The sequence below is a fragment of the Crassostrea angulata genome, chromosome 8 (assembly GCF_025612915.1).
Source record: "Crassostrea angulata isolate pt1a10 chromosome 8, ASM2561291v2, whole genome shotgun sequence".
Lineage (NCBI taxonomy): Eukaryota > Metazoa > Mollusca > Bivalvia > Ostreida > Ostreidae > Magallana > Magallana angulata.
The window spans coordinates 25,591,055-25,616,193 of record NC_069118.1 but is presented as its reverse complement, the minus strand read 5'-3'; the positions used below and the strand labels follow the sequence as shown (position 1 = coordinate 25,616,193).

The window sequence follows — 25,139 nt, the reverse complement described above, 5'->3', positions numbered from 1 at the left end:
CATTTAATAAAACATTTTCAAATAAAAAAATGTGAAGTGTCATTGAACAAAAATGTAAATAATGTAAATGAAGCGGCGCGTATGAATACAAAACAACAACAGCAACAATATTCAAAATGGATGCGCCTTCAGGTGATGCAGAGCTATTGAGATGAATTTGATGGATTAAACACAAATAGTGAGTTAAAATCTGAACCGGCTGAATTGAAAACGAAAGGAAAATACATGCGATAGCTTGTGATATTATTCACTGTGCAGAAAAACTTGTAATAAAACTAGTTTTCATGCGAGATCGCTGGAATATGCAACTGGACATAACCATCCAAGGAAAGGCGATCGTGGACGAAAATAGCTGATATGTCGACAAGGAATAGTATGTATAAGCGACTTTTGTAAACGTTGTGGTAACTAGATAGCCAGTGATGTACTTAAATGGTATATCTGCCGCTTGGAATGCGCCGAAGGAGTTGATGCATTACTCATAGCTTTTCTTTACGACGCTTATTCTGATGACCGATCATGTCCGTGTGTAAATTTAAAAATTATCGTTACCAAATTTGAACAGCAGTGTTATCGGGAAAGTTTAGAAGGCCTATATGTTCGTTATAAAATTCCTGGAAAAGGAACAGCCAGCCTCGCTGTAAATGTTGATCGATCTCAAGCAGACGAAATCGTGAGAAGACGCTTAATTTTCCATTTCGTGAATCAAATAATGTGTTTTGTTTATTTTTGAAGTTTAAACTTTGAAGTTTTTATATTCACAAGGTTGCATTTTGTTTGCTGACAATAAAACAGAAACAACTTTACATTTTGTTGACAGTGTTTATCTTGGAAATTCCCGTTCTATAAATAGTGTTAGATCAGAACAGTTGAGAAAAGTAGATCCGGCAAAAATTTTATTGATGCAGGTATCAAAGAAATTTTTCGACCAATCAGAAGCGCTGATATCTCATCAAACGAATAAATATTAAATGATATATATATTCTGATAAAGATCAGATCGTGTTCATTGATTAATCTAAAAAAGCATTACCTTTTTGATGGTTATAAACAGAATTTGTCACAAAAAGTCATAATACTAGAATAAGGGTTAAGGGTGATTCATATTGTAGTTTCTCTCTTAAATGCTAAGAAAGTTGACATGAAAATTGTCTGAGTTATAAAGAACATGCTAAGGTTGATATATGAAATGTTTTAAAATAATTCATAAACAATCTTTTATGTGCCAATGTGCTATCACGTTTTGTTTAAATTTCGAATAAAAAACTTCAAAATTTGAAGTGCTGATTTTAGCAATATTTTGATAAAACTATGATATTGCTAAGTAAAAAAGCAATTTTGTAAACGATTATGTAATTAGTTTTCGTTCTAAAAATTAATGAATATGATTTTTGCAGATAAATTCCATTAAATAAAATAATTATTGCATAAAAATTAAAATTGCTAAAAAAATTTATAATGCCAGAAAAGAGGGATAATCCCTATCAAAACGTCTCCCTTTCAAGGTAAGAAAGTATTCATGAAAATGATATATGTTGTAGTGGACATCTTAAGGTAAATGTTTTTAAAAAAGCAACAAGAAATCATATTGACGCAAGCGTCAAATGGACCGCAAAAAATATAATTGTTGTATGAATCATCATTTGGTGTTTACATAAAAACACAACACAAAGGAGAAAACAACGTATTGTTTGTACTAATTTTTATGGTCAATTGTAATATACTTTCAGCAACTTGTTTTGAAGTTTGACATTTTACTAACTAATTTATAAGTAATTTTACTTATTAAAAATCGAGTTCATTACTTTAAGCATTTCTAACGGTAATTGTATGATTATTGCCATAGTATGAAGTAATGGAGAACACATTGATTTGTACATTATTTTAATACAAAGTTTAACTCATCATTTTCCTCTTGGAGATTATGTAATTTTTTTTGTTGCATTGTATTGAATTTTAAAACTATATGTATTAGTTTAAATGATTTCAAGGGACCACATGATAAAATAGAAATGGATTATTTTAAAGGTACATATAAGATCATGCTCAGCTGATAGAATCTGCACAATTTTAAAGGTAAAAAAATAAATTGGATAATTGTTTTCCTAAATGGAATTTTAAATCTCATCTCCACTTCAGTTTCCGACGTTAATCATATTTATTTGCATGAGGTTCTCAAAAGAATTAAAAATAAATCACGTAAGTTCAAGTTCAATTCAATTCAAATTTTCAGTTCTTTCATATTTTTGTGTAAATAATTGATATGGATGTCAGCTATACAGTAGAGATTAAAAATAAGATTTTTCTGATTTTAATGCAAAAATACAAAGGTTCGAAAAACTTAATTTATCAATTGCTATTCAGATTTCTTTCAATGTAAATCAACGAATCTGCAGTCAGGAATTTAGAGTAGTGCTTCTGTTTAAAGAGGCATGGTCACGTTTTTGGTCAAATTCTATTTTTCTGTTTTTATTATTGACAATGCTTTAAAATGCATTTCTAAACATCAAATAAAATTGAGAGTCGTTCGTAGAGTTGCAAGCAAGATGCAGGGCTCACAATTCTTTGTGATGTAAACAAGGCTCGTGCCCTGTTTTTGTTTATATACTTAGGTTCAATTTACCCGTAAAAAAAAGTTTTCCAGCTCATTTGGCTATCTTTTTATCTATTATAGGCATAGATAAGCAATTCCTAACGTTTAACACATTCGTTTTAGGTTTAATCCTGAAGTTTTTACTTCAACGTTCAAAATGTAAACAAACGCATTGTTAACATAGCGAAGAATTTCAAGCTCTGTAACTTGTTTATAACTCAACTAATGACACTTAAAGTAAGGTTGCCTATTAAAAATGCCTTCCTGAAGCATTGTAAATATTAAAATCGGAAAATTAATTTTTTGACCAAAATCGTGACCATGACCCTTTAAAGGAATATTTATCATAAAGGGTTCTATATCGTGCCAGCTCCTACAGAAACTTTGAGTTAAAAAGCCTGTGTCTGTAGAACTCATTTTAGGTGGTCAATTATTTTTAATTTTTTTTATTTTAATTCACATTAAGTATATCAAAGGGAATGGGACCTAACATTTTAATTATTATAAGAAATCATGCATTGAATACTGTCCGATGCATGGTTAATTTGTGTCCGATCCATGGTTAAATGAATATATGGAGCAAAAATGACCTTGACACTAATTGAAATAAAATTATGAAACCTATGGTTGTGCCTATTTTAGTCAAATTTTGTTTCAAAACTTATTTCTTTTTATTACAGGTGGAAAGTGAATTTTCGATTAGCCTATTCACAATCAAATGCACAACATTGAATCAAATAATGCTGTTGTGTATAATTTTCGTAACTACATTTTCAATTATGGCGTATTTGAAGTCATTTTACGATGCATATACTGCTATTTTTTGACAATGTGACTGTCAAATCTGAATGATAATAATGTTCATTAGTTCCACTTCAGGGATATATGAAACACCATATGAGCGCATGCACACTCACCCTATTCTAATTATTCAACCATGACCGTATTTGTTAATCAAGAGGAAAGCTGTCAATGTGACAACAAACCGGGTTTTCTATTGTGTGAACAGTATCTATCATCCATGTCAACCTTGAATTGATTAACACTACCTACCTATCACGAAAAATAGGGGTACCCTATATGCAATACTTTGCCAAAAATGACTAAGTGCAACAGCTGGTATTTTTTTCATCATTCATCAGTAATCAAAACCCTAACAATATGCACACCTCTAATATATGTCCAATTAATCTGCTAAAGAACAACTTCCTATATTGAAAACTGTAGGAGGAGTTATAGTTTTCTGTACAATAGAGGTACCCTTTTGGCAGCCGCATGCCCGCCCGCCCACTATTTCCAAATTTTCAATAACCGGATTTTTCCTTCGGAAAACCCGGTTAAAAACGTGGAACGCAAGTTCGAAATGTTTCTCGGGATGTGGTTTTTAAAGCGACCCAATTTAATTGGTTTCCTAGCTTTAGTTGTTTATGAAAAACATAAAACCAATTAAGTATGGATTGTTTCAATAGTAAAATAAAACCTAACTTTTGTGCTGTACACTCTATGAAATGGTATTTTGGTGTTCGCCAATCCCATTTTAATAGTTTTTTTCATATAATCATATATTCAGACTTTTTTTTTACACTCATAGAGAAGATTCATAATGAGAAAATCATTCACAGTAAAGGAATCATTAGATATTCATTCATAAATGTTATAGCTTTAGTATGTAAGTTTAAATGATTTAAAAAAGTAACATTTTTTTCTTGCAGCTCATTAAAGTTACGTTGCAAATATAAGCCAAATAATGAAGCTGTATTTTGAAATTTTTAAAATGTACGCACATTTACTCTAACTATCGGATATCATTGATAGTAAAACTAGTATATTGACAAGTCTAAAAAATGTATAATGAAATTACATCTTCCTGTTTACAATGACCATTTGGCGGATATGATTAACAGATATCAGTGTAAAAACGCTAAAAATACTATCAATATGGCATCTTAGATGTACGTATAACTATATTGATCACAAATCTGGAATTGTATAAATAAATATCTTCCTGCTTACAATGAGATTAAGGCTGGTGTGGTTGACATATATCAGTGTCAACGCAAAATAAATGCTAACAACTATCAACCATGCAAATTAGAAAAGTCGTACTAAAACGAAATTGATAGTATTCATACTTGTTGCATACTTGTTCATGAAAAAAAAATTAATAGTTCACCCACAGCACTAGTTTAAAATCTTATCTTTCACAATTTGATGCACAATTTTTGTTTAAATATGAACATATTTTCAAAGAGTTTGTAACATGTGGACTCTTTTTTCACATTTTCAGAAAAGAAACGGAGTGGCGGTATTTTCCATCTTTGCTATCTCTGTTTTAAACACGTTGTAAAAACTAAAACAAAGTCCACTCCCTGCAGTCCTGTTTGCAATGTGTCTACTAACTATCTTCTCTGAAGTCAACTATTCTAAGAAGGACAAGTTCTTACGTACTTCTAAACTATTAGAGTGGTTATTAATTGCATTATAATATTTGAAAGACGAAGACAAATACTTTGGATCTCTTAAATCCACACCTACATAGGTCACTAGTTTCTGTATATGTAATGTAAACAACCTCTGGTGCATCATGAGCCTTATAAGATTCACACACATAGTGAATGTACAAATTTAATTCTCTAACTAAAATGAACCGACTTTTGAATCAAAAGATTTGAACAACTGTTTTTTGTCAACAAACCTTCCAACACAGTTACCAATGTCTTGTGTTTCATCACAATTCTGCAGAGAAAATCTAGAAAAATATGGCGTTATGGCCAAAAAAAAAAAATATTGCAAAAGTTGACATTATGTCCAACTAAAACAACTTTTGACTGGAATTTTGTGAAGAAATTCAAAAGAGCATCAACAGCAGCCACCAAGTGTACAGCGTCCACTTCTTCACCATCACGAAACATTTTCCCATCCAAACTCTTAATCCAATGACTTCCGTAGCTTTGTTTTACTGACTCTTCAGCAAAACATGTTCTTGAAATTATAACAATTAAAATGTACATCTATTCGAAAGATCATCCAGACAATAAAATAAAATTCGATATGGGACATAATTTTAGTAAACACGCAGTACAAACCTAGTCCTGTTGTTTCAAGGTCAAAGTAACGTGTTGGTAAAAGTTTTCAATTGGCTGGGAGGACGGTATACACAAAGCTTAAGGTGGTAGTTTTTCACCTATACCAGTATGTGGTCTGCGAGGCGATTTCAGAGCAATAGGTAGGACCTTCTGAAAACTCCTCTTCCGCTGTTATTTGCTTTCTATGAATCAAAAGATTTCTACTGTATATGCATTTAGGTATGATCAGATCACTTATTATTAAGAGTCTACTCTATTTGTAATCTGTAAATCATATAAATATCAGCATTTAATATTATTTCACTGTCATCAAAAGTCTGGACACTGGTTGGCATGCATAAGCATACTTTTAGCAATCTCTATTTCAAAATAAAATCCGATACATTAACATTATGGTAATGGTAAGGTATTTCATTCCAACCTCTCTGCTTTAAGGTGCAATCTTTTTGGTGATTTCTTTTTTCCTTCTATTTTTTCTGTCCTTAAGAACACTTAGCCTCCTTGTATATAGGGGAAACGCCAATCTTCTTGCTGACCTATTGAGAATATAAATGATTAATTTGTTATCAAGACATGTAAATTTAAACAATAAAAAGGTTTCCTCCACAATTCATGCGGGTTATGAAGGTACATTGTAGCGATCATTGCCGATAAAATTATCATTACCTACTGACGCGGGTTGTATGTATTTCTAATGCAATGTCGCCACCCTCGTATCCCGCATGAATCACCAAAGGAAGTATTTTATTATTTAAATAGATGTAATGCATTCCCAACATCCCGTACAAATAAGTTGGCCGTTTTCCGGCTGGACTAACTGTGACTATACTTAAGAGTTTCAAAGGACGTACATGAAAAACGCTTAGCATGTTAGACGGATTCCATCTTATTCATAACCGGACCTAAATCTGTTCAATCTAAAACGCATTAAGATTTATATGTACCAGTCATAAGAGGTTAAATATACACAAAAAATTGGATGATGAAAGGTCAGAAGTATGGTCAAGGCCTGATGTTGCTATATCCAGACTAGTCAATATTTCAATGAGCTTGGTTATATCTTACATTGTACGTACTGATCTGCATCATCGATATCCAAAGGAGATACCACGATTGCTTTACCAAAGATGAGAAAAACTTTAAAAAATTGATTTCATACCCCAAAGGGCGATTGAAGAAGCTACCGCACCAGAGAAAGTGAGTTTTACAATGATAATGTAAAGGTTTTAACAAAAAAAAAATGATTTATTTTGATATATTTAACGGTTTATAATTTAAGATATCTTCATTCTATGTAATTATATGTAGAATGCGTGGTTATCCAAAAAACCTATTCTTTGTACGTTTTGTGTATAGTTCTCTTATTGTATAATTTTTTAAAAATAAAAACAGATATTATATCATTTTTTAAAAAAACAAAAACCCTATCAATTTTAAACCTCTCAGTATTCAATATGATGTAGATCTTTCTAAGACTTTTAGAATGAATTATGACAAATTAGTAAGTTTAAAAATCAAATATGTTATGAAACAGTACTAGTGGACACATAGAAACTTACATGTAACCTTAACAGGTAAAGTCACTTTAATAAAATCACTTAATATAACACGGCTAAATCATCTATTTATCTTTTTTCCAATCCCGGAAATTAGCGTTTTAAACAATTTCTTATTTAATTTTCTATGGAGTTCAAATGTCAATAAAATATAATAAAAAAAACTTTCAACCCAGAAATATTCATTTGTAGGATTTAAAGGGGCATGGTCACGATTTTGGTGAAATTTTATTTTTCCTTTTTTATTATCTAAAATGCTTTAGGAATGCATTTCTCATGATCAAATGGAATTTGAGAGTCCGTCGTAGAGTTATATGCAAGATACAAGGCTCACAATTCTTTGCCATGTAAACAAGGCTCGTGCCCTGGTTTTGTTTACACAGGTTCAAAATACCAGTAAAAAATCTTTTTCAAGCTGATTTGTCTATTTTCTTATTCATTTAAAGCATAAATAAACAGTTTCTAGCGTTTAACACATTCATTTTAGGTCTAAAACTGAAATTTTTCTCTTCAGCATTCTAAATGTAAACAAAAGCTTTGTTTACATAGTAAAGAATTATAAACTCTGTAACTCGCTTAAAACCCAACGAATGACACTCAAATTTAAGTAGCCTGCTAAACATGCCTTATTAAAGCATTGTAAACAATACGATCGGAAAAATAATTTTTTACCAAAATCGTGACCATGTCCCTTTAAAATGATTATATTATATATAGAGTGCTCTATAAAAGCTTTAATATCCATTGGATAAGGTAAAATTGTTAAATATATTAATGACTTCAAAAAATAATGTTACTTCAAAGACAATTGATCTTGACACTGACAAACTAGTAAACGCTGGGCCGGCAAACTCAGAAATGCACAGAAAACCAATTCTAGGGAGATATTACATGTAAATAATGTTTATCAGGAAACAGTTGTATTTTATTCAATACATATTATTTCACATATCCTTTATGTGAAAAGATAAAATTGTCTAATATACGGAATACTTTAGAAAATGGTGTAAGCATTTTTGAGATGACTTTATAGTGTTTGTCAATTTAAACTTGAATACATATGTAGTATATGTAGTATACGTTTACATATGTAGTATATTATTATATATAATCAAAACGGATTTGATGAGTTTTTTCCGATAGCGTCGCGTTACGTCTGTCAGCTACATCACGCAAAAACAATAAGATGAGCGACACAAAATGGACGTGTCTTCTGCTATAATCGAAAAACGGTATTTGCTGCCCTGCGTAGTGAAACATAGCATCAGTGCTACATGAAAAAATAGTGGTTAAAAAATTTTGTTTTAAAGTGTACAAATTGAAAATGATATAAGTAATTTTAAAGGAATCATTCTTTAAATTTTATGAGATGATAATTTCGGTCGGAGTTGGTCAAATCTATCATATAGCCCTGTAGCCTGGTTCCGTCCTACATGTACCCATAATGCTACTGAGCATTATGGGTAGGCCGGAACCAGGCTAAAAGCCCTTGGATTTTTGTCACGGTGTGACATTCAATCTTTCGGACTATTTTTAATTATTGTGTAAATTAACTTTTTCGGACTCTGTGTTAATTGCTACAAAAACTTTTCATCTATTTCGACAACTGTTTTTTTAAACGTTATAAATTCCGCGCAGCATTAATCCCACCTGAGGCACAATCAGTGATGGACAGCTAATCTTTTAATTGACTTCTGTTTATGTTTATTGACACTTAAACTTCTTTCATCTTATGAATCCTTTTATGTACATGCTGCTAAAATGTCCCGAGTTACTCAATAGCTGTTTGATAATTGATTTACTTACATCTGTACTTCTTATGTTAATCCTTCATTGTGTTGTTCCATTGTTCATTATATATTATTCTGAATTGTAAATTATAGTCAGTTGGAATCAGACCTTCGGTGCTGATGCATACCAAACTCACGTAAAAGTATATTTCATGTAAAATCTATATTAAAGTCTGAAAACTAAAACGCGCGTTGGCTTAGTGGAGGTTTCATGAGGCTGGGTCGAACAATAAGAGAATAAGCTCACGGTTGGCCCAGTGTTAGTCCTATACGGGAGAGAGCGCCCCGTAATATTTGGTGGATAAACCTAAGGGTAACGACACCCGGGACTGCTACATATATTTTGTAGTAGTCAGATCCTGGACCTCTACAACAGTTTAGCGAGTTTCCCCAGATTAAAAGTCTACAGATGAAGAAGACGATTTAAACTAGATTCAACATGGAATATTCTTTCCGACCGCAGTGGAGACAGAAGAAGTTCAGCTTCCCCTCAAGTCAGCGTCCAGTGTGCGGAAGGTGCGGAAACGTGCATCCCAACGTTTTATGTTTCGCGTTCAACCAGAAGTGTTACCGATGTCACAGAATTGGACATTATTCCAGAATGTGTTTTACACAGATGAAGAAACCAACAAAATGTGTTGAAAAGGAAGCAGTTTTGGGTCGTAAAAAGACGCGAGACATGAAACGACTGTGCAAATATCTTGAAAACAAACGTACTTTGAGAGAATTGCCGTTTAATTCAATTCGTAACAATCAATTTCATGCTTTGTTTGATACCTCAAGTATTCTACGAACTGAGCTACACAACATTAAGATTCAGCTACGCAAGTCTGATCAACTTACGAAGAGTATGGCTGAAAATTTACAAAGTGCTAAGTCTGAGAACGCAAGACTTCAAAGTGAAAATACGGACTTGAGAACAAAGCTCCAAGAAAACTCTAAACGTTCTGACATTGATATGTATCTAAAGAAAATTCAAAAATTAGAAGCAGAGGCACACGGTGATAAAGTACTCATGGATTTAATGCAGAGGAAACTAAAAGATATCGGGAGTGAACATTCTCAATATGTAATGAAAATTCAAACAGAGGCTGACGATACAATCAAACAGCTGAGGGAACAAAACAACGCCCTGCTGCAGACCATTTGGGTATTGGAATGTGATAACGAACATCTAGAGGCCTGGTTGCATGATAAACAACTTGACCGCCGATTTCAACCACACAGGCAGCAAAGAAGACAACAACGCGGCTACCGTCGATGATAAAAATTCAAAACACGAGGACGTGTTTTACGCGGACGCGAAGCATGTGTCACGGTGTGACATTCAATCTTTCGGACTATTTTTAATTATTGTGCAAATTAACTTTTTCGGACTCTGTGTTAATTGCTACAAAAACTTTTCATCTATTTCGACAACTGTTTTTTTAAACGTTATAAATTCCGCGCAGCATTAATCCCACCTGAGGCACAATCAGTGATGGACAGCTAATCTTTTAATTGACTTCTGTTTATGTTTATTGACACTTAAACTTCTTTCATCTTATGAATCCTTTTATGTACATGCTGCTAAAATGTCCCGAGTTACTCAATAGCTGTTTGATAATTGATTTACTTACATCTGTACTTCTTATGTTAATCCTTCATTGTGTTGTTCCATTGTTCATTATATATTATTCTGAATTGTAAATTATAGTCAGTTGGAATCAGACCTTCGGTGCTGATACATACCAAACTCACGTAAAAGTATATTTCATGTAAAGTCTATATAAAAGTCTGAATACTAAAACGCGTGTTGGCTTGTCTGAGGTTTCATGAGGCTGGGTCCAACAACAAGAGAATAAGCTCACGGTTGGACCAGTATTAGTCCTGTACGGGAGAGAGCGCCCCGTAATACTTTATTGGATTTGACCACACCCCGATAAAACGGAATAACTCTTTATTCCTTAAAAATACATAAAACGAAACGAGTACATGCAATACAGAGTTGGAGAGAGAGAGAGAGAGAGAGAGAGAGAGAGTTTTGCATATAATTAAAACACAAGGGAAGAGTAGATGTTTTTGGAAAATAAACTGCCCTGTGAAATCTATAACCTCTGGGTTTGCGTTAGCGTGCATAGATACATGTAACTCTACCTAAGAAAACGAGTTGACCAATCAGAAAGATTTAACACCGGCGTTTTGCTTTGTTTTGTTTATATGTGACGCAACAGTCAGAACTGATCCTAACGCCTTCGGAAAAACCTCACCAAATTCGTTTTGATATTATAATGAACTACTTGTACGGTCTAGAAGCTTTAAATAGGCGTCAACTCTAGAAAAGTTTCAACGTAATGTTTTGACTGATCTTTGTTGAATCAGATCGTAGTGCGCGGAGTTGAGAGATTACCGTTATTCTTGATGAGAGAGAGAGAGAGAGAGAGAGAGAGAGTAAATTATAGGTCACACCGATGAGCAAGCTAGATGAACTGTATATCCGGTTATTTTCGCGATTATCTAATTTTCGCTTTTTTCGCGATGTCTTTTAAATCGCAAATGTTTGGATACGCAGAAATTATATTCTGTATTATTTTTTTTATAAGAAACTTTTAAAATTGCAAAAGTTGACTTGCGCAAATTAAAAATGCTACACATTCTCCCCATTTTCGCATTTTTGTGACACGCGTAAAAAACCGGATATACGGTTTTTATCAATAGTTATAAAGTGACAAATCAAGGTCTAGTATATAATATAAATTATCCTATAAATTTATGTAACTTTGAAGTGTTTTGAAATTATTTCACCGGGAAACAACGATGTCTATATATAGACAATGGGATGAAGTAATGTCAAACATCGAAGATTGTACGAATATTTAAGAATCTATCTATCTATCTATCTATCTATCTATCTATCTATCTATCTATCTATCTATCTATCTATCTATCTATCTAGTTTTAAATTTTGATCCTCTTTACAGGTCTAAAAATCAGGAGGAGGATTTTTCAAAGCGGAACGTACCTATCAACGTTTAAAACACTAGTTCGAAGAAGACTTCCATTTGCAATGAAACTGTTTGACTATTGGCAGACTATATCTAATTTGGCTATTTTTTGTATTATTTTCGTATTCCTATGGTCAACACAAAATGATACGGATCACAAAAACTACATATATGCGAACTCAAGCCAACCCGAGAAAATAAAATCTTATCAAACTCACAAACAAAGTTACATATATTCGAACTCAAGCCAACCCGAGAAAATAAAATCTAATCGAACCCAGAAACAAAGCTACATATATTCGAACTCAAGCCAACCCATGAAAACAAAATCTAATCGAACTCAGAAACAAAGCTACATAAAGTCGAACTCAAGCCAACCCGAGAAAATAAAATCTAATCGAACTCAGAAACAAAGCTACATAAACTCGAACTCGAGCCAACTCGAGAAAATAAAATCTAATCGAACTCAAATTTTTTTTCGCATTGCATGGTACGAGCAGAATTCTGAAGTTCTATTCGGTATATCGAAATATGATCCGACTAAATGCAACATTCCCAATTGTCTCGTAGAGAAAAACACTTCGTTGGCCGACATCATTGTATTACGTCACAGTTATCTCCCTTATCATAAAACCATCGAAAAACCTAAAGGACAAATGTGGGTATTGCATACTAACGAGAGCCCGTACCATACCTTTCGACCCCCCAAACAATGGGCCGATAAAATTGATTTATCTGCTTCCTACATGGAGACATCAGATTTCTTTGTGCCATTGTATGGAAGACTTTTGCATAATAAAACATACCCCTTACAGAATTATACCGGAGTTTTAGCCAATAAAACCAAAGATGCTGTGTGGGTGTCGAGTCACTGCAGCACACCATCTAAAAGAGAAAATCTGGTAAAAGAGCTAAGCAAACACCTTACGGTTGACAAATACGGAAAATGTGGAACGAAAAAGTGTGGCAAACAATATGACGATTACACAAAGTGCAAAGCAATATTTGAAAAGGACTACAAGTTTTTCTTTGCGTTTGAAAACTCCATTTGTGATGATTATACTACTGAAAAATTGTATTCACTTTATCGCGATCATTCACCCATAATTCCTGTCATAAACGGTCCGCGAGACGTTAATAAGTATCTCCCCAAAGGAACATTCATCAACAGTCGAGAATTCTCTTCACCAGAGAAATTGGCAGAAAAACTAAAAGAAATTGGATCCGATGAATCTAAGTATATCCGTTATTTACAAGAAAAGGATAAATATTTCCTTCCCTCTGATTTCGTTGAAAGAGCAGTCTACAAGTTCCAGTGTGATTTATGTAAATATTTGGATGGACTAAACAATGGCAGTCTCCAAAGGAAGCCTATTGCTTGGAGGAAGCTTTTCGATACCAGTGGGCTGTGTATACCAGGAAAATGAATAGCATTTGTTGAAGATTTTTTTGTTTTGTTTTGTTTTGCTGAATTGAAAATATATATCTTGTGTAAACATGATTTGTGTTCAAGTTTACTCAAATTGACACATGCTGATACATGTAATTAAAGGCGGAGCTCCAATATAGTTAATTTCACTGTGTTTTATGTATATCTAATTGTACGCTATGGGCATGTAAAAGTCAATGCGAGAATTATTGCAATATTTTGCTTATAATATTCATATATCTATGCAATGTGTATAGTTCCGATCTTCTCAAATCGCCGTTTAACTGTATTTCACATATATCTCGAACGATCGTGTAGTGCGCAACCTGCGCTCTAGGGTTCGTTCGTCATCGAAGCATCGATCTCTTGTTTTGCCTAGATAGACATGTGGCGAAGAAACTGACGACCCACTATAAGTAGACTGTGTTCCATAGGTTGTGAGTTCAAGCCCCCGGCCTGAGCGGAGACGGGGCTCCAATGCAATGAATACTTTACGTAATCCTTTATCTAACCCTTTCACAATGAGAAGTATATGTCAGTTTGAGAGTTATTGCAATGTTTTGCTTATTATATTTTCAATTGCAATCCCTCAATATACCCTGAAACATTATTGTTTATAAAAAAAATTACTCATTAACAAAAAAGAGGTGTTTTTTTTAACTGAAAACCCCACTGAATATAACGTTTGTTACACATGGCCATCATGCACCTAGCCCCGTCATCCACACGTTCTTTGATATGCCAGGGAACATAATTGAATTAACATTTTAGTTTGAACCCATTTTGAAGGTATGCATAGGTTTGATAAATAAAAAAAGAAGTTTATACAACCTAAATGGTTCATGATCTTATTTAAATGTAATTATTGCTAGAGTTTAAATCATTTCATTAATATATCTCGTCATCCAAGTGCAAAAAACTTGTTGGTTTTCTTGTCGAAACATACGATGTTTGTATAATAATTCATACATTTTCGAAAAAAAAGAAAGGCAAATTAGACCAAATTAAAAAGAATTGAAACGAAGGAAAAATAAGTCTCATTCACCACAACAAAATATTTTGTTAAGTCATGGAATATCAAACTTGCAATTGTTTTCCATTAAAAAACCTACTTATCCGGAAGAGAATTGAACGAACTGCATCTGTTACATGAGCAAAATAATTCTTTGCGTAATTCAAGCTGTTTACTATTAAGATGTGTTTTTTTTTTTTCAAAACAAGGTTGCTTCATTTTCAAATTCAAGAACATTTATATTCTTCAGAGTTAATTTCCTTTTAGTTTCAGTTGGTTTAGAGTGCTTACAACCCTAACACCAATATAATTTCATACGTGAAAACGCAAATTACTGTGACCCCGTTCTGATCCTCTTTGAAGTGCAATTATATGGCGCCTACATTTCGGCTAATTGACGGCACACATTAATATACATGTATATACATTGATACCATAGTGACAATCAAAGGAGTAAAATGTAAAAAGACAATAAAATGCAGACCAATAAGGTCCATTCCCTACCCCTTGTACGCGCACACATAGTACATATAAGTATGCGAGTAAGCATGAAATCTCGTTGATGTACTTGCTTGTTTCTTTACATGTAAAAGTCTAATCATTTTTTAGACAGATTTGTCCAACTTTTTTTAGTAAAATATTGAAATGGTCAATTGTAGAACTAAAATAGCGTTTTTAGTACCAACTCACACCGACTTCGGGAGACTTGGTAAGAAGTGACGTCATAGGAATGTAAGATATCCGGTATTTTTAAGAGAGGTATCCGTGAGCTTACGTCACTCAGAATCCGGAGGTTGGTAGACTCGACAAACACGTAACATAAAACCGCTCAGACAGATTAGACTACCTTAATCTACTCAGAACTTTCAACTGTTTACACAAGGATTATTTTTGAAAATCACACTACATATATATATATGGTTACAAATTCAAATGTCTCGAATACAGTCATGACTATAAGCAATGACGAGGAATAGGTGTTAGGGGATTATTTTTGCAACTAACTAATTGAATACTTAGTAATATTCAGGATGTGCATTTGATTTCATTGCTAAAATTACTTTCAAATTACATAAACTATCGTTGGGGCGAGGACAGTAAGAACTACACATATATCTAGTATTAGTGTCATCTTTGTGAAATTTTGACAAGTATTTTGAGAGAGAGAGAGAGAGAGAGAGAGAGAGAGAGAGAGAGAGAGATAGAGAGAGAGAGAGTACATAACTTAAACTTGCTTTCCCTAAAATCGTTTCTTAGTTTTGGAAACACAAATATGTAAACGATAAATATAATTTTGGATTTATTTCATTTTTTGATATTGCATGCTAAACATGTGCGGATCCAGAAATTTTTTCAAGGGTGGCTCCGACGGTTATTTGAGTTTACCAGGGGGTTCGGAGGCATATATTTGGTAATTTTATAGTGTAAATTTTAAGAAATTTGAATTACAGTACGGGGTCTGGACCCCCTGGCCCCCTCTAGATCCGCGCATGCTAAATACATACGTTTTACCCATGGCCCCGTACCCATTTTGAAAGAGAGCTATTTCTAGTTTTATGACTTGACAATTTTAATATACAATACCTACACATTGTATTTATAACTGTGTATTTTTCGCTTTGTGCTTTTTTTTTCTCATTTGAGTTCACAATGATGTGGCTGTATCTGATAGCAATTTTGTCAAAATATTTCTCATTTCTTCCTTTATTTCACTTCTGTATGCAAAATAAGCTTAACATTGGATCGATAAGCAGGTAAAGTTGTTGTGTATGTATGTATGTATATTATATTATATATATATATATATATATATATATATATATATATATATATATATAAGAGGAGGAATGACCACAAATAGGCTGTCTATCTAAGCCCCCCCCCCCCCCCCCCCCAAAAAAAAAAAAATAAAATAAAAAATAAAATAAAATAAAAAACTAGTCATATGAGGCAGGTATCGCAGTAACTCTGTTCATACTTAAATAGCGAGAACACGCATTACAAATGTTTGATCCACATGTATAGTCAAAATTATTGTCACTGTAAACCATGACTATTCACTTTGGGCAGATTGTATGGAAACTATTTCACAGATAGAAAAGCATTTTGAATGTTTACATTTTTGTAATTTTACAAAGAATCATACCCAGAGGTATAATAATAAACATATATGTAACGCATTAAAGGCTGTGGATGGGGTGAGATTGTGGACAGAGTTAAGGTTGACTTGGATAAAATGAGAATTCTTGGGTACATGTATATAAACAACAGGATCACAAAACATTGAGTTAGTACAATAAGTCATTTTAGAATTTTTTCCAACGTCCACTGATTCTTCGCATTGAATCTGTGGTTGCATTCATAATCTCATTTGGTCATTTCTGACTCGTTACATGTACATGTACAACAGTATGTAGTGAAAGCAAGTGTAGAATCAGTTTAACGTCAAAGTTTTAATATTGATATATCGTATCGTGGACATTTCTTTGAGAGAGAGAGAGAGAGAGAGAGAGAGAGAGAGAGAGAGAGAGAGATACAATGTTCTGGAATGTTGCGAGATCTCCACATAGCACATATCGAAATCAGCAAGTTTTGAGAGAGATAAAAAAGCAAAATAAAGAGTTAGATAATTTGTTTTGTTCAGTGGGTACATCTAAAACAATTATGATATAATGGTTATGAATTATAGTAGCCAATAAGAGGGTATTCAGATTCAAGTATCATGCCATCCGATATTTCATTGTGCAAATTTAAAATATATTGATATAAAACTTTCTTAAGAGTGAGTTAATGTATCATAAGTAGTGTTTGATAAGGAATGTCTTTGTTTTTATTTATTCATCTTAAGGTGATTAGAATTGACAGAGGTGTGCCGACAGAGCTTTAATATGTAGAAAAATCGTTGTTCCTCTGAATTAACGCAAGAATCGACAATACTGCACATACTTTTGCTTATAAGAGAGAGAGAGAGGGAGAGGGAGAGGGAGAGAGAGAGAGAGAGAGAGAGAGACTTGCGTCAATATGACTCCTTGTTTCATATCGGATGTATAAATAAAAAAAAATTAAAAAGAAGCCATCGAAATGACTCAGAAGCAACTGTGACGTCACAAATTATGCAACGTCATAATATCTTTTGAGCTGTAAATAAAATATAGGTAAGCGTCTTTATGATTCTGAAGCAATTGTGATGTCACGATTCATACGTCATAATATCTTCTCAGCTGTTTCTGAGTAAAGGTGTTGCTTGCCTCCCACTGAGACCCAGGAATATTCTTCGGAAAAAATTCAGTTTTTGATTATTCCTAAAACGGAACATTGTAGATATATATATATATTGCTACATTTAGAAGTTTACCAAAGAGAGAAGAATTCTGTAAGTAGATATAATTCTTATTACCTGAAAATTAATTTTAAAAATTAGTCATTCTAACTTCTTGTTCTCATTCAAGCTAGCTTCAATGTCTCAATTTACATGATGGCCATGTTTTACAGGTTGATTTGAAATTCAATGAAATATCCAATTGTTTCCCTTTTTATTGATAGATACCAAAATGATAGGATTCACGTTTTTCGTCCTGGTCGTATTTGAAGGATTCAAGTGGCTGAGAAAAGACGGTAAATATTCTCCACTTATGAACACAAACATCTATGTTTTAATATAATATACATTTTGTATGTATTGGTATATATTAATATTTTGATATGTGCTACTAAATGAAATTATCTGAAAACAATGAATAATGCATTTTGTAATTATTATATTATTTCAGATGGAGCGGATATGGATCGCGAGATCTCTGAACAGATTGATGCAATGCTAGAGAGCATTCAGAGATCTTTGTAAAAATGTTGAAATAAAACATTTGACCGATCCCATTCTGGCCTTGTGTTTGTTTTGTTTGTAACTTATGTGATGTACAATCAAGTGCACATTATTTGGTGTTTTCACTTGTTCGTTTGCAAATAAAAAAAAAACAACAACAAAGGATTACGTGAAAAGTACTGGGAATGGGTTGTACAAAGACAATGGCTTTACGCAAAAGGTTGGAGAGAGAGAGAGAGAGAGAGAGAGAGAGAGAGAGAGAGAGAGAGAGAGAGAGTTTTGGCTAGATGGAGTATGTATAATAGAATCAATGCCAGATTTTCTTGTAAGATGATATTAAATAATGATCTTTTTTTTTATCATGCATATGGATACGTGTCCATTTAATAAAGCAGGATCGATATAATAGAAGAATGCAAGTAGCTAGGTTATGATAATACCAGTGACTTTTAAATGCAATGATATTAAATGATGAAAAGTATTATGATACATGTATATCATTATACATACATGTTTTTGTTGAGTAACAAGAGGCCCATGGGCCACATAGCTCTTGTCATTTAACTGACCCCTTGTTAATTTGCACAGTTCCAGAGATGGATTAGAAAACAACAACACTAATGTATATTTGTGAGGTTGGCTTGGTGAAGTGAAAACCTAAGAGTATAAAAAACACGTTAATTTACGGCTTACGTTTTTATAATCTTTTTATTCCTACCGTTGCCTTATCAAATGCATCATTTACGTGTATTTATAAGAAGTGTTTTTTTTATTGCTTGCGTGCAGAACTTTTAAGGTGTTATTTATGGTAATAAGCAATGAAATCAAATATATATTATTAAAATAGTTTCTTTTCCAAAATTGTTATCGAAAAGCGTAGCGTAGTGGGTACATGTATGAGGGTTCACTAGGGATATGTAAGTCTGAGTTTGAATCCCGCTGGATGTTTTAAAAATTTTACATTTTCATTTACATATTTAACAATATTTTAAACATATATTTATTGAAAATATGAGAATCCAGCTGAAAGTGTTTTAGTTATAATGTACTTTATTCCACATAATTATCGACAGATGTCCCATACCAACATATGTTCTCTACCAGACATGTATCAGTTGCTCCTTGAATATTTTTTTAATGTTGACCAAATATAATTCTTTGCAATATCAATATCTTCAATATCTTCTAAATCAAAAACATGAAAGTATTTTGCTTTGAACAGATTTTGTAATAAGTATAAATAAAGAGAAAACATAACAATTTTTACGACATCTATATCCAAAATTGCAATTTCTTTAAAGACACTCGTTCTACTACTAGAAAATACAACGTTTTTATTCTTTATAGACAAATTAATACAGTATTTGTTTTTGAAATAATAAACAAAAGTAAATAAACATAACTTTATAAGAAGTTCTGCAGTATTTTGTTTTGGTAGTTTCGAACGTTTTGCAACTGCTTGATTTCATAGATAAAATTTAAGAAACCATATATGGTTTTATTTCTAGCCCAGTTTAACAAAATGAAATCACTTGGTTAGATAAATTTGAAAAGAAACTTTAATACCATTCTATTTAGTGCATACAACACAATACAAAAAGTATCCGTCGCCATAAGGCGGACAGGGAAGTGCTCCACATTTGGCTTCTACTGGGTAGATCATTTTGTCGACGTACATGTGTTCTCCTCCAAGCACAGTTTCCCTGTTTACATCTACACATACAAAGTTGGCTGATCCTGGATGAGAAGGATCGCCGGTCATTAGATAGCCATAGTACTGTCTCTTCCATCCTGAGTTGCAAGATTTCCTGGCGGGAATCATCACGGAACTTGTTCCAGAACGAGACCGACAGACGGCGCAAGGAACGTCGTTCCCATCAGCTCCCAAGAAAGTTGACTTACCGTATTCAGCTCCGTAGATAAACGCATGGCCGGAGTATGCTGGACTTTTTAAATCTGGATTTTGACCCGGTAAACATAGGAAATCTGCAGCTCCTCCAGTGAAGCTTGGGTGGGAACCGGCAGCTATACCTAGTTAAGAAATGATAAAATCACAGGTAAATATTTACATTTTCGAGTAGTTTCTCCTCTCCTCCATTCATTAAGAAAAATGATTGGGATTCATTGTTTTAGAAGTTGACATGACTGAAATCTACACAATCTAGTTTTAACCAGTTCATTGAACGACCGAACCGTCAGCAAAACAAAAACAAAAAAATCACGGACTGTACAAAAAAAATCCTGTGGAGGCCATACTCAAATTCCCAGATAAAAACTATTGGCTTATTTTACATCTGACGTACTGATTTAAAATCACAATAAATGAAATATGTTTTCTTCCATTTAATCATTAATTCAATACTGTAAGCCAACTTTTTTTCGCATCGACTTAATTTCGCGATTTACTTGGGGAAAAACTAGTTCGCGACGACAAATTTTCGCGACTAAATCGTCAGACCCTTGTTAATATAACAACTATACAAAAGGAATGCTTCGCAGCGAAAAATATTCTTGACGACGAGGCTCTTGCGAACCTCGCGAACATTTCTCGCACGCGAATAAAATTGGTTTAGAGTATTTAAGAAAGATTTTTACTTACACTTCTTACAATGAAATGCGAACTATCATTAATCTTATTGACTGTGAATGTGGGGAACATTGTTAACGCGGGTTATTTTAATTTTTTCTCTATGATTGCTATCTTCATATTAGTCGCATGCATCACCAGCAAAAACATTTTATTGTTTAAATGATTAAAGGCTGTATATTAGTTGACGAGGTTTTCTTTTTCAAAATACTATTTATAGAAGAACAATCTGTCTGAATCAAATAGCAATATTCTTTTCTCTGAGAGGAAAAATAATTTCAATAGGAATTTTGTAGAAAATCCTAAATGAGTTTCAATACTTCCTGTAGGAAATTATTTCTTCTACGGGAATTTTTTTTCCCCTATAGGATATTAATTTTTTAAGGTGAATATTTCACCTGTCGTGTGACACACACTAAAAACAAAAGTGGTTTTATACTCTCTAGAAAATGGTATATGATTTTATATACAAAACTGCATCTTAAGTTAGTGCAAAAATGCCTCTACAGCACTTGAATAATCAAGATATCCGGTACAGTGTTTCATTGCCCGGTACATTGTTTTATATATATATATATATATATATATATATATATATATATATATATATATATATATATATATATATATATATATATATATTTATAAATATATATATATATATATATATATATATATATATATATATATATATATATATATATATATATATATATTTGCGGGGCTAATGTTACATGTATTTAATTTTTTTACGAACCGGAATAAAGTTCTTCTGAATCGCTGTCTGGGCAGTGGTGATGTCCCCATCTGATGAAAACTCCTCCACCTGTATAGCACAAATAGATTAAATGACATTAAAACTAAGCAATGAATTAGCATTTGATTATTCCTGTTAGTTAAATTTCTTTTGTTTTTGTAAGATATATGTATAATAACAAAAAAACAACAACAACCCCCCCCCCAAAAAAAAAAAATAAAAACCGCAAAAATTGTTATTAAATGCAAAGTACTTTTAAAATAGACGTGAAACATATTAAAATGTTACACATTTATATTGATTAAAAATTTCTTCAATGTACATATTAGTATATTACATTAATTCAAGACATTATTTGTGTTTGCTATAATGGTATAATGGTTTGCTATAATGGGTGTACTTACATTAAACAAAAGGAAAGACGATTTTTGTTTAATGTAAGTACACCCATCATATTCATTGAAGTTTTTAGTTTTAAAAGTCTTTAAAAAAAACCGCATTCATTTTTGTCAGTTTTATTAAATCATTCAATTAGCAAATTTTGAAAAAAAAATGAATAAAACGATTTTTGTTCATTATTATACAAGTACATTTAAGAAACATTTAAAACTCTTTTGAAAGCCTATTACAAATGTTTAAATTACCTGATTTGAAATTGTTCAGTTGTGACGTCAGACTACCTATTGTGGACGCCTGTTGCTGGGTTGTCCTTGTCAGGTGGTCGATGGAAGACTGGAGACTCTGCTGCTGAGTACGAAGCTGAGTTTCCACCTGACCAAGCTCGGTGACCAGTTCCTGTATTCTTTCTTCGAGCATCTGCATCTTTGAGTTTGAGTCCGGAGTGCCATCAAGAACAAATCTCTTGCTTGACTCAACACAACCCTCGCACACGTTAATTGAGTAAATGTGGTATATCAATAAAAAATCTGCTAACAAGACCATTCCCGACATTGTTGAACTGTATTTGTAATTTTTCCTTATCTCGAAGTTTCTTACCTTTATGTCATGTGTTTGTATTCACAGACCTATAAAGTGCAAGTCGTCGCTGTATTTCAGTTTTAGTTGCATTTTAATACTGCAGGAAAATCTCGATTCCTAATATGCAGTTAATATGAATTAGATTTTTAATAAATCCAGTTTAAAATAAAGATGCCGATAGAATATAACCTTTTAAGGTCATTGGAGTATGTTCTGAATCAGTTCTTGTGAATTAGTTTGTATTTAATTTAAAAAACCTACCATGTTTAGTAGAAAAAATATATATATAGTTAATAAATAATTCATTAATTTTTGTTAAATGACGTATATATTTCTTTTGTTATCAGGGGTAATGATGCCGAGAACACAATAAGTTTTAACACGGATGTAAAATCAGAAATTGTTTTATCAGGTATCCGATATCCGATCCATATTAGGCAATTATTTTCAGCCTGAAATATCAAACATGTATTAAAGGGGCATGGCCATAATTTTGTTCAAATTCAATTTTAATGTTTAACCCCTTATTGCAGAAACGTCAGGTCAAAGTAATTATATTTTATCTTAAAGGGGCATGGTCTTGATTTTGGTAACGATTGATATTTCCGATTTCAATATTTACAATGCTGCAGTAAGGCATTTTCAATATGCAACTACAAATTGAGCGTCATTCGTTGAATTTTTTGCTATAACAAAGAAAGCTTTTGTTAACATTTTGAGTGTTAAAGTGAAAATTCCGGTTTTAGACCTAAAATGAATGTCAAACGTTAAAAACTGTTTATTTATGCTCAAAATGAATAAGAAGATAGACAAATCTGCTTGAAAAAGATTTTTCTACTTTTATATTGAACCTATGTACACATTAACAGGGCTCGAGCCTTGTTCACATAACAAATAATTTTGAGCTCTGTATCTTGCTTATGAATCAATGACTGACACTCAAATTTCATTTGATTATTAGAAATGCATTTTTAAATCAAATAATAAAAACAGAAAAATAGAATTTGACGAAAATCTTGACCATGCCCCTTTAAATTATAGAATGATTATAATAGAATGATGCAGTTATTAATGTATCATAACTACTGATACATGCTTAAGATATTAAGTTTCTACAATGTCATGATAAATCAGAGCAACGAGATAATTTGTTATATGAAATTGTTATTGAAAATAAAATTGTTAAAACCTAGATTGTATTCCCTTTAACTTTTTCAAGATCTTTTTTATTTCGGCCTGATGATAATTTTTGTCATCCTATTATTTATATACTAGTTTTCTTTTGATTTAAGAATTTTTCAATCAGAAAACACTTTAACGACAGTCAGGAAAAGGGGTACTGATTGCCAGTACATGAGCTAATTTAGCGAAGTTAAATAATTTCAAATAGAATCATTTCTCGTACTGTAAATACGGATTTAAGAAGAAAAACAAACACATAAAATCGAAATGATTTATTCCATACCTTTTTAATAGGCTTGCTATGCATTAGGAACACGCGGAGCATGGAGTGATCTGTGATATTTTAAATTGCTATAGACAGGCGTAGCACGTGGAGACATGAAATAATTCGCTCAAATGACCCCAGTCTGCTTATGATTGACATGGCAAACAATATGAATTTTGTAAAAGCAAAGTATTTAATTTCAGGGATACAACTGTGTAATTATAATTACCACTCTCTCTCTCTCTCTCTCTCTCTCTCTCTCTCTCTCTCTCTCTCTCTGAATCAGGCAATTTTTAATGTAAAAAATGTATGTATACAATGTTTAACACATTTCATAAGTAGAATAAAGAAGTATATTACCAATCATTGTGTAGATATCTCTATCTTTTATTTTTTTCTAAATTGGCCATAAAAGTTTTGTTCGATAACCGTAAGACTGATGTAATGGAAATAAAAACGGTTTATTGTTTGCTCTTTAATAAAGAAATAACACCGACAAATTAGAGTATCTAATTACAATTACATTTTGAAAAAAGCATAATCTTCAACTTATCTGGTCATTGTCAATCTCCGGCCGTCTTCATCGAGCGACGGACAGTTGTCAAATAGCATTATATGAAACGTGCGCTTATTGCACAGTACGGTACGCATTTTTTATCGTTTTTGGGCGGGTCTTGGATAAGTGATTGTTGAACGCTTTTTGCACGATTGGTTTGTTTTATCAAAAGTGTGTTTCGTTTCTTGCAGGATACGGTTTGTATCTTGCACAGATCGGCACTCTTTGTTTTAGAGATGTACATATTGTTGCATGCTTCACCGTCTGTAATTTAGGTACATTTTGGGAAACACATCAATAGTAAACTTTGAGCGAGTTACAGAGCTTGAAATTTTTCGCAATGTAAACAAAGCGTTTGTTTACATTTTGGACGTTGAAGTAATAATTTCAGTTTTAAACCTTAAACAAATGTTTTAAACGTTAGAAACTGTTTATCTATGCTTAAAATAAATAATTAGATAGATAAATAAGCTGGAAAAAGACTTTTTACTGGTATATTGAACCTATGTAAACAAAAACAGGGCACGAGCCTTGTTTATAT

The 25,139-nt window shown here is 32.6% G+C and overlaps 2 protein-coding genes and 1 long non-coding RNA gene across 3 annotated transcripts; 1 reads left to right on the top strand and 2 right to left on the bottom strand.

Annotated features, from left to right (window-relative positions):
* Window positions 1–5,205: 5,205 nt before the first annotated feature.
* On the bottom strand, window positions 5,206–6,216 carry LOC128157784 (uncharacterized). The gene is made up of 3 exons (XR_008239858.1): window positions 6,101–6,216; window positions 5,680–5,861; window positions 5,206–5,575 (listed from the first exon to the last, which is right to left on the bottom strand). It is a non-coding gene; the product is annotated as an uncharacterized LOC128157784 (long non-coding RNA).
* Window positions 6,217–6,522: 306 nt separating this feature from the next.
* LOC128157783 (glycoprotein 3-alpha-L-fucosyltransferase A-like) lies at window positions 6,523–13,582 on the top strand. Its single transcript, XM_052820403.1, has 2 exons — window positions 6,523–6,876; window positions 11,986–13,582. The coding sequence occupies exon 2, from the start codon at window positions 12,072–12,074 to the stop codon at window positions 13,434–13,436; it is 1,365 nt and encodes a 454-aa protein (XP_052676363.1). The 5' UTR covers window positions 6,523–6,876; window positions 11,986–12,071; the 3' UTR covers window positions 13,437–13,582.
* Window positions 13,583–19,814: 6,232 nt separating this feature from the next.
* On the bottom strand, window positions 19,815–22,707 carry LOC128160517 (short-chain collagen C4-like). The gene is made up of 3 exons (XM_052823845.1): window positions 22,262–22,707; window positions 21,618–21,686; window positions 19,815–20,304 (listed from the first exon to the last, which is right to left on the bottom strand). The coding sequence occupies exons 1-3, from the start codon at window positions 22,566–22,568 to the stop codon at window positions 19,844–19,846; spliced, it is 837 nt and encodes a 278-aa protein (XP_052679805.1). The 5' UTR covers window positions 22,569–22,707; the 3' UTR covers window positions 19,815–19,843.
* Window positions 22,708–25,139: the final 2,432 nt, after the last annotated feature.

Bases quoted from the DNA above. Each gene is read 5' to 3' on its own strand.
- LOC128157783 (XM_052820403.1), top strand. From the start codon at position 12,072: ATGAAACTGTTTGACTATTGGCAGACTATATCTAATTTGGCTATTTTT.
- LOC128160517 (XM_052823845.1), bottom strand. From the start codon at position 22,568: ATGTCGGGAATGGTCTTGTTAGCAGATTTTTTATTGATATACCACATT. The intron at 21,687-22,261 runs GTAATTTAAACA...TGTGCTATACAG, and splicing joins ACTGAACAATTTCAAATCAG to GTGGAGGAGTTTTCATCAGA. The intron at 20,305-21,617 runs GTTCGTAAAAAA...TTTCTTAACTAG, and splicing joins TTCAGAAGAACTTTATTCCG to GTATAGCTGCCGGTTCCCAC.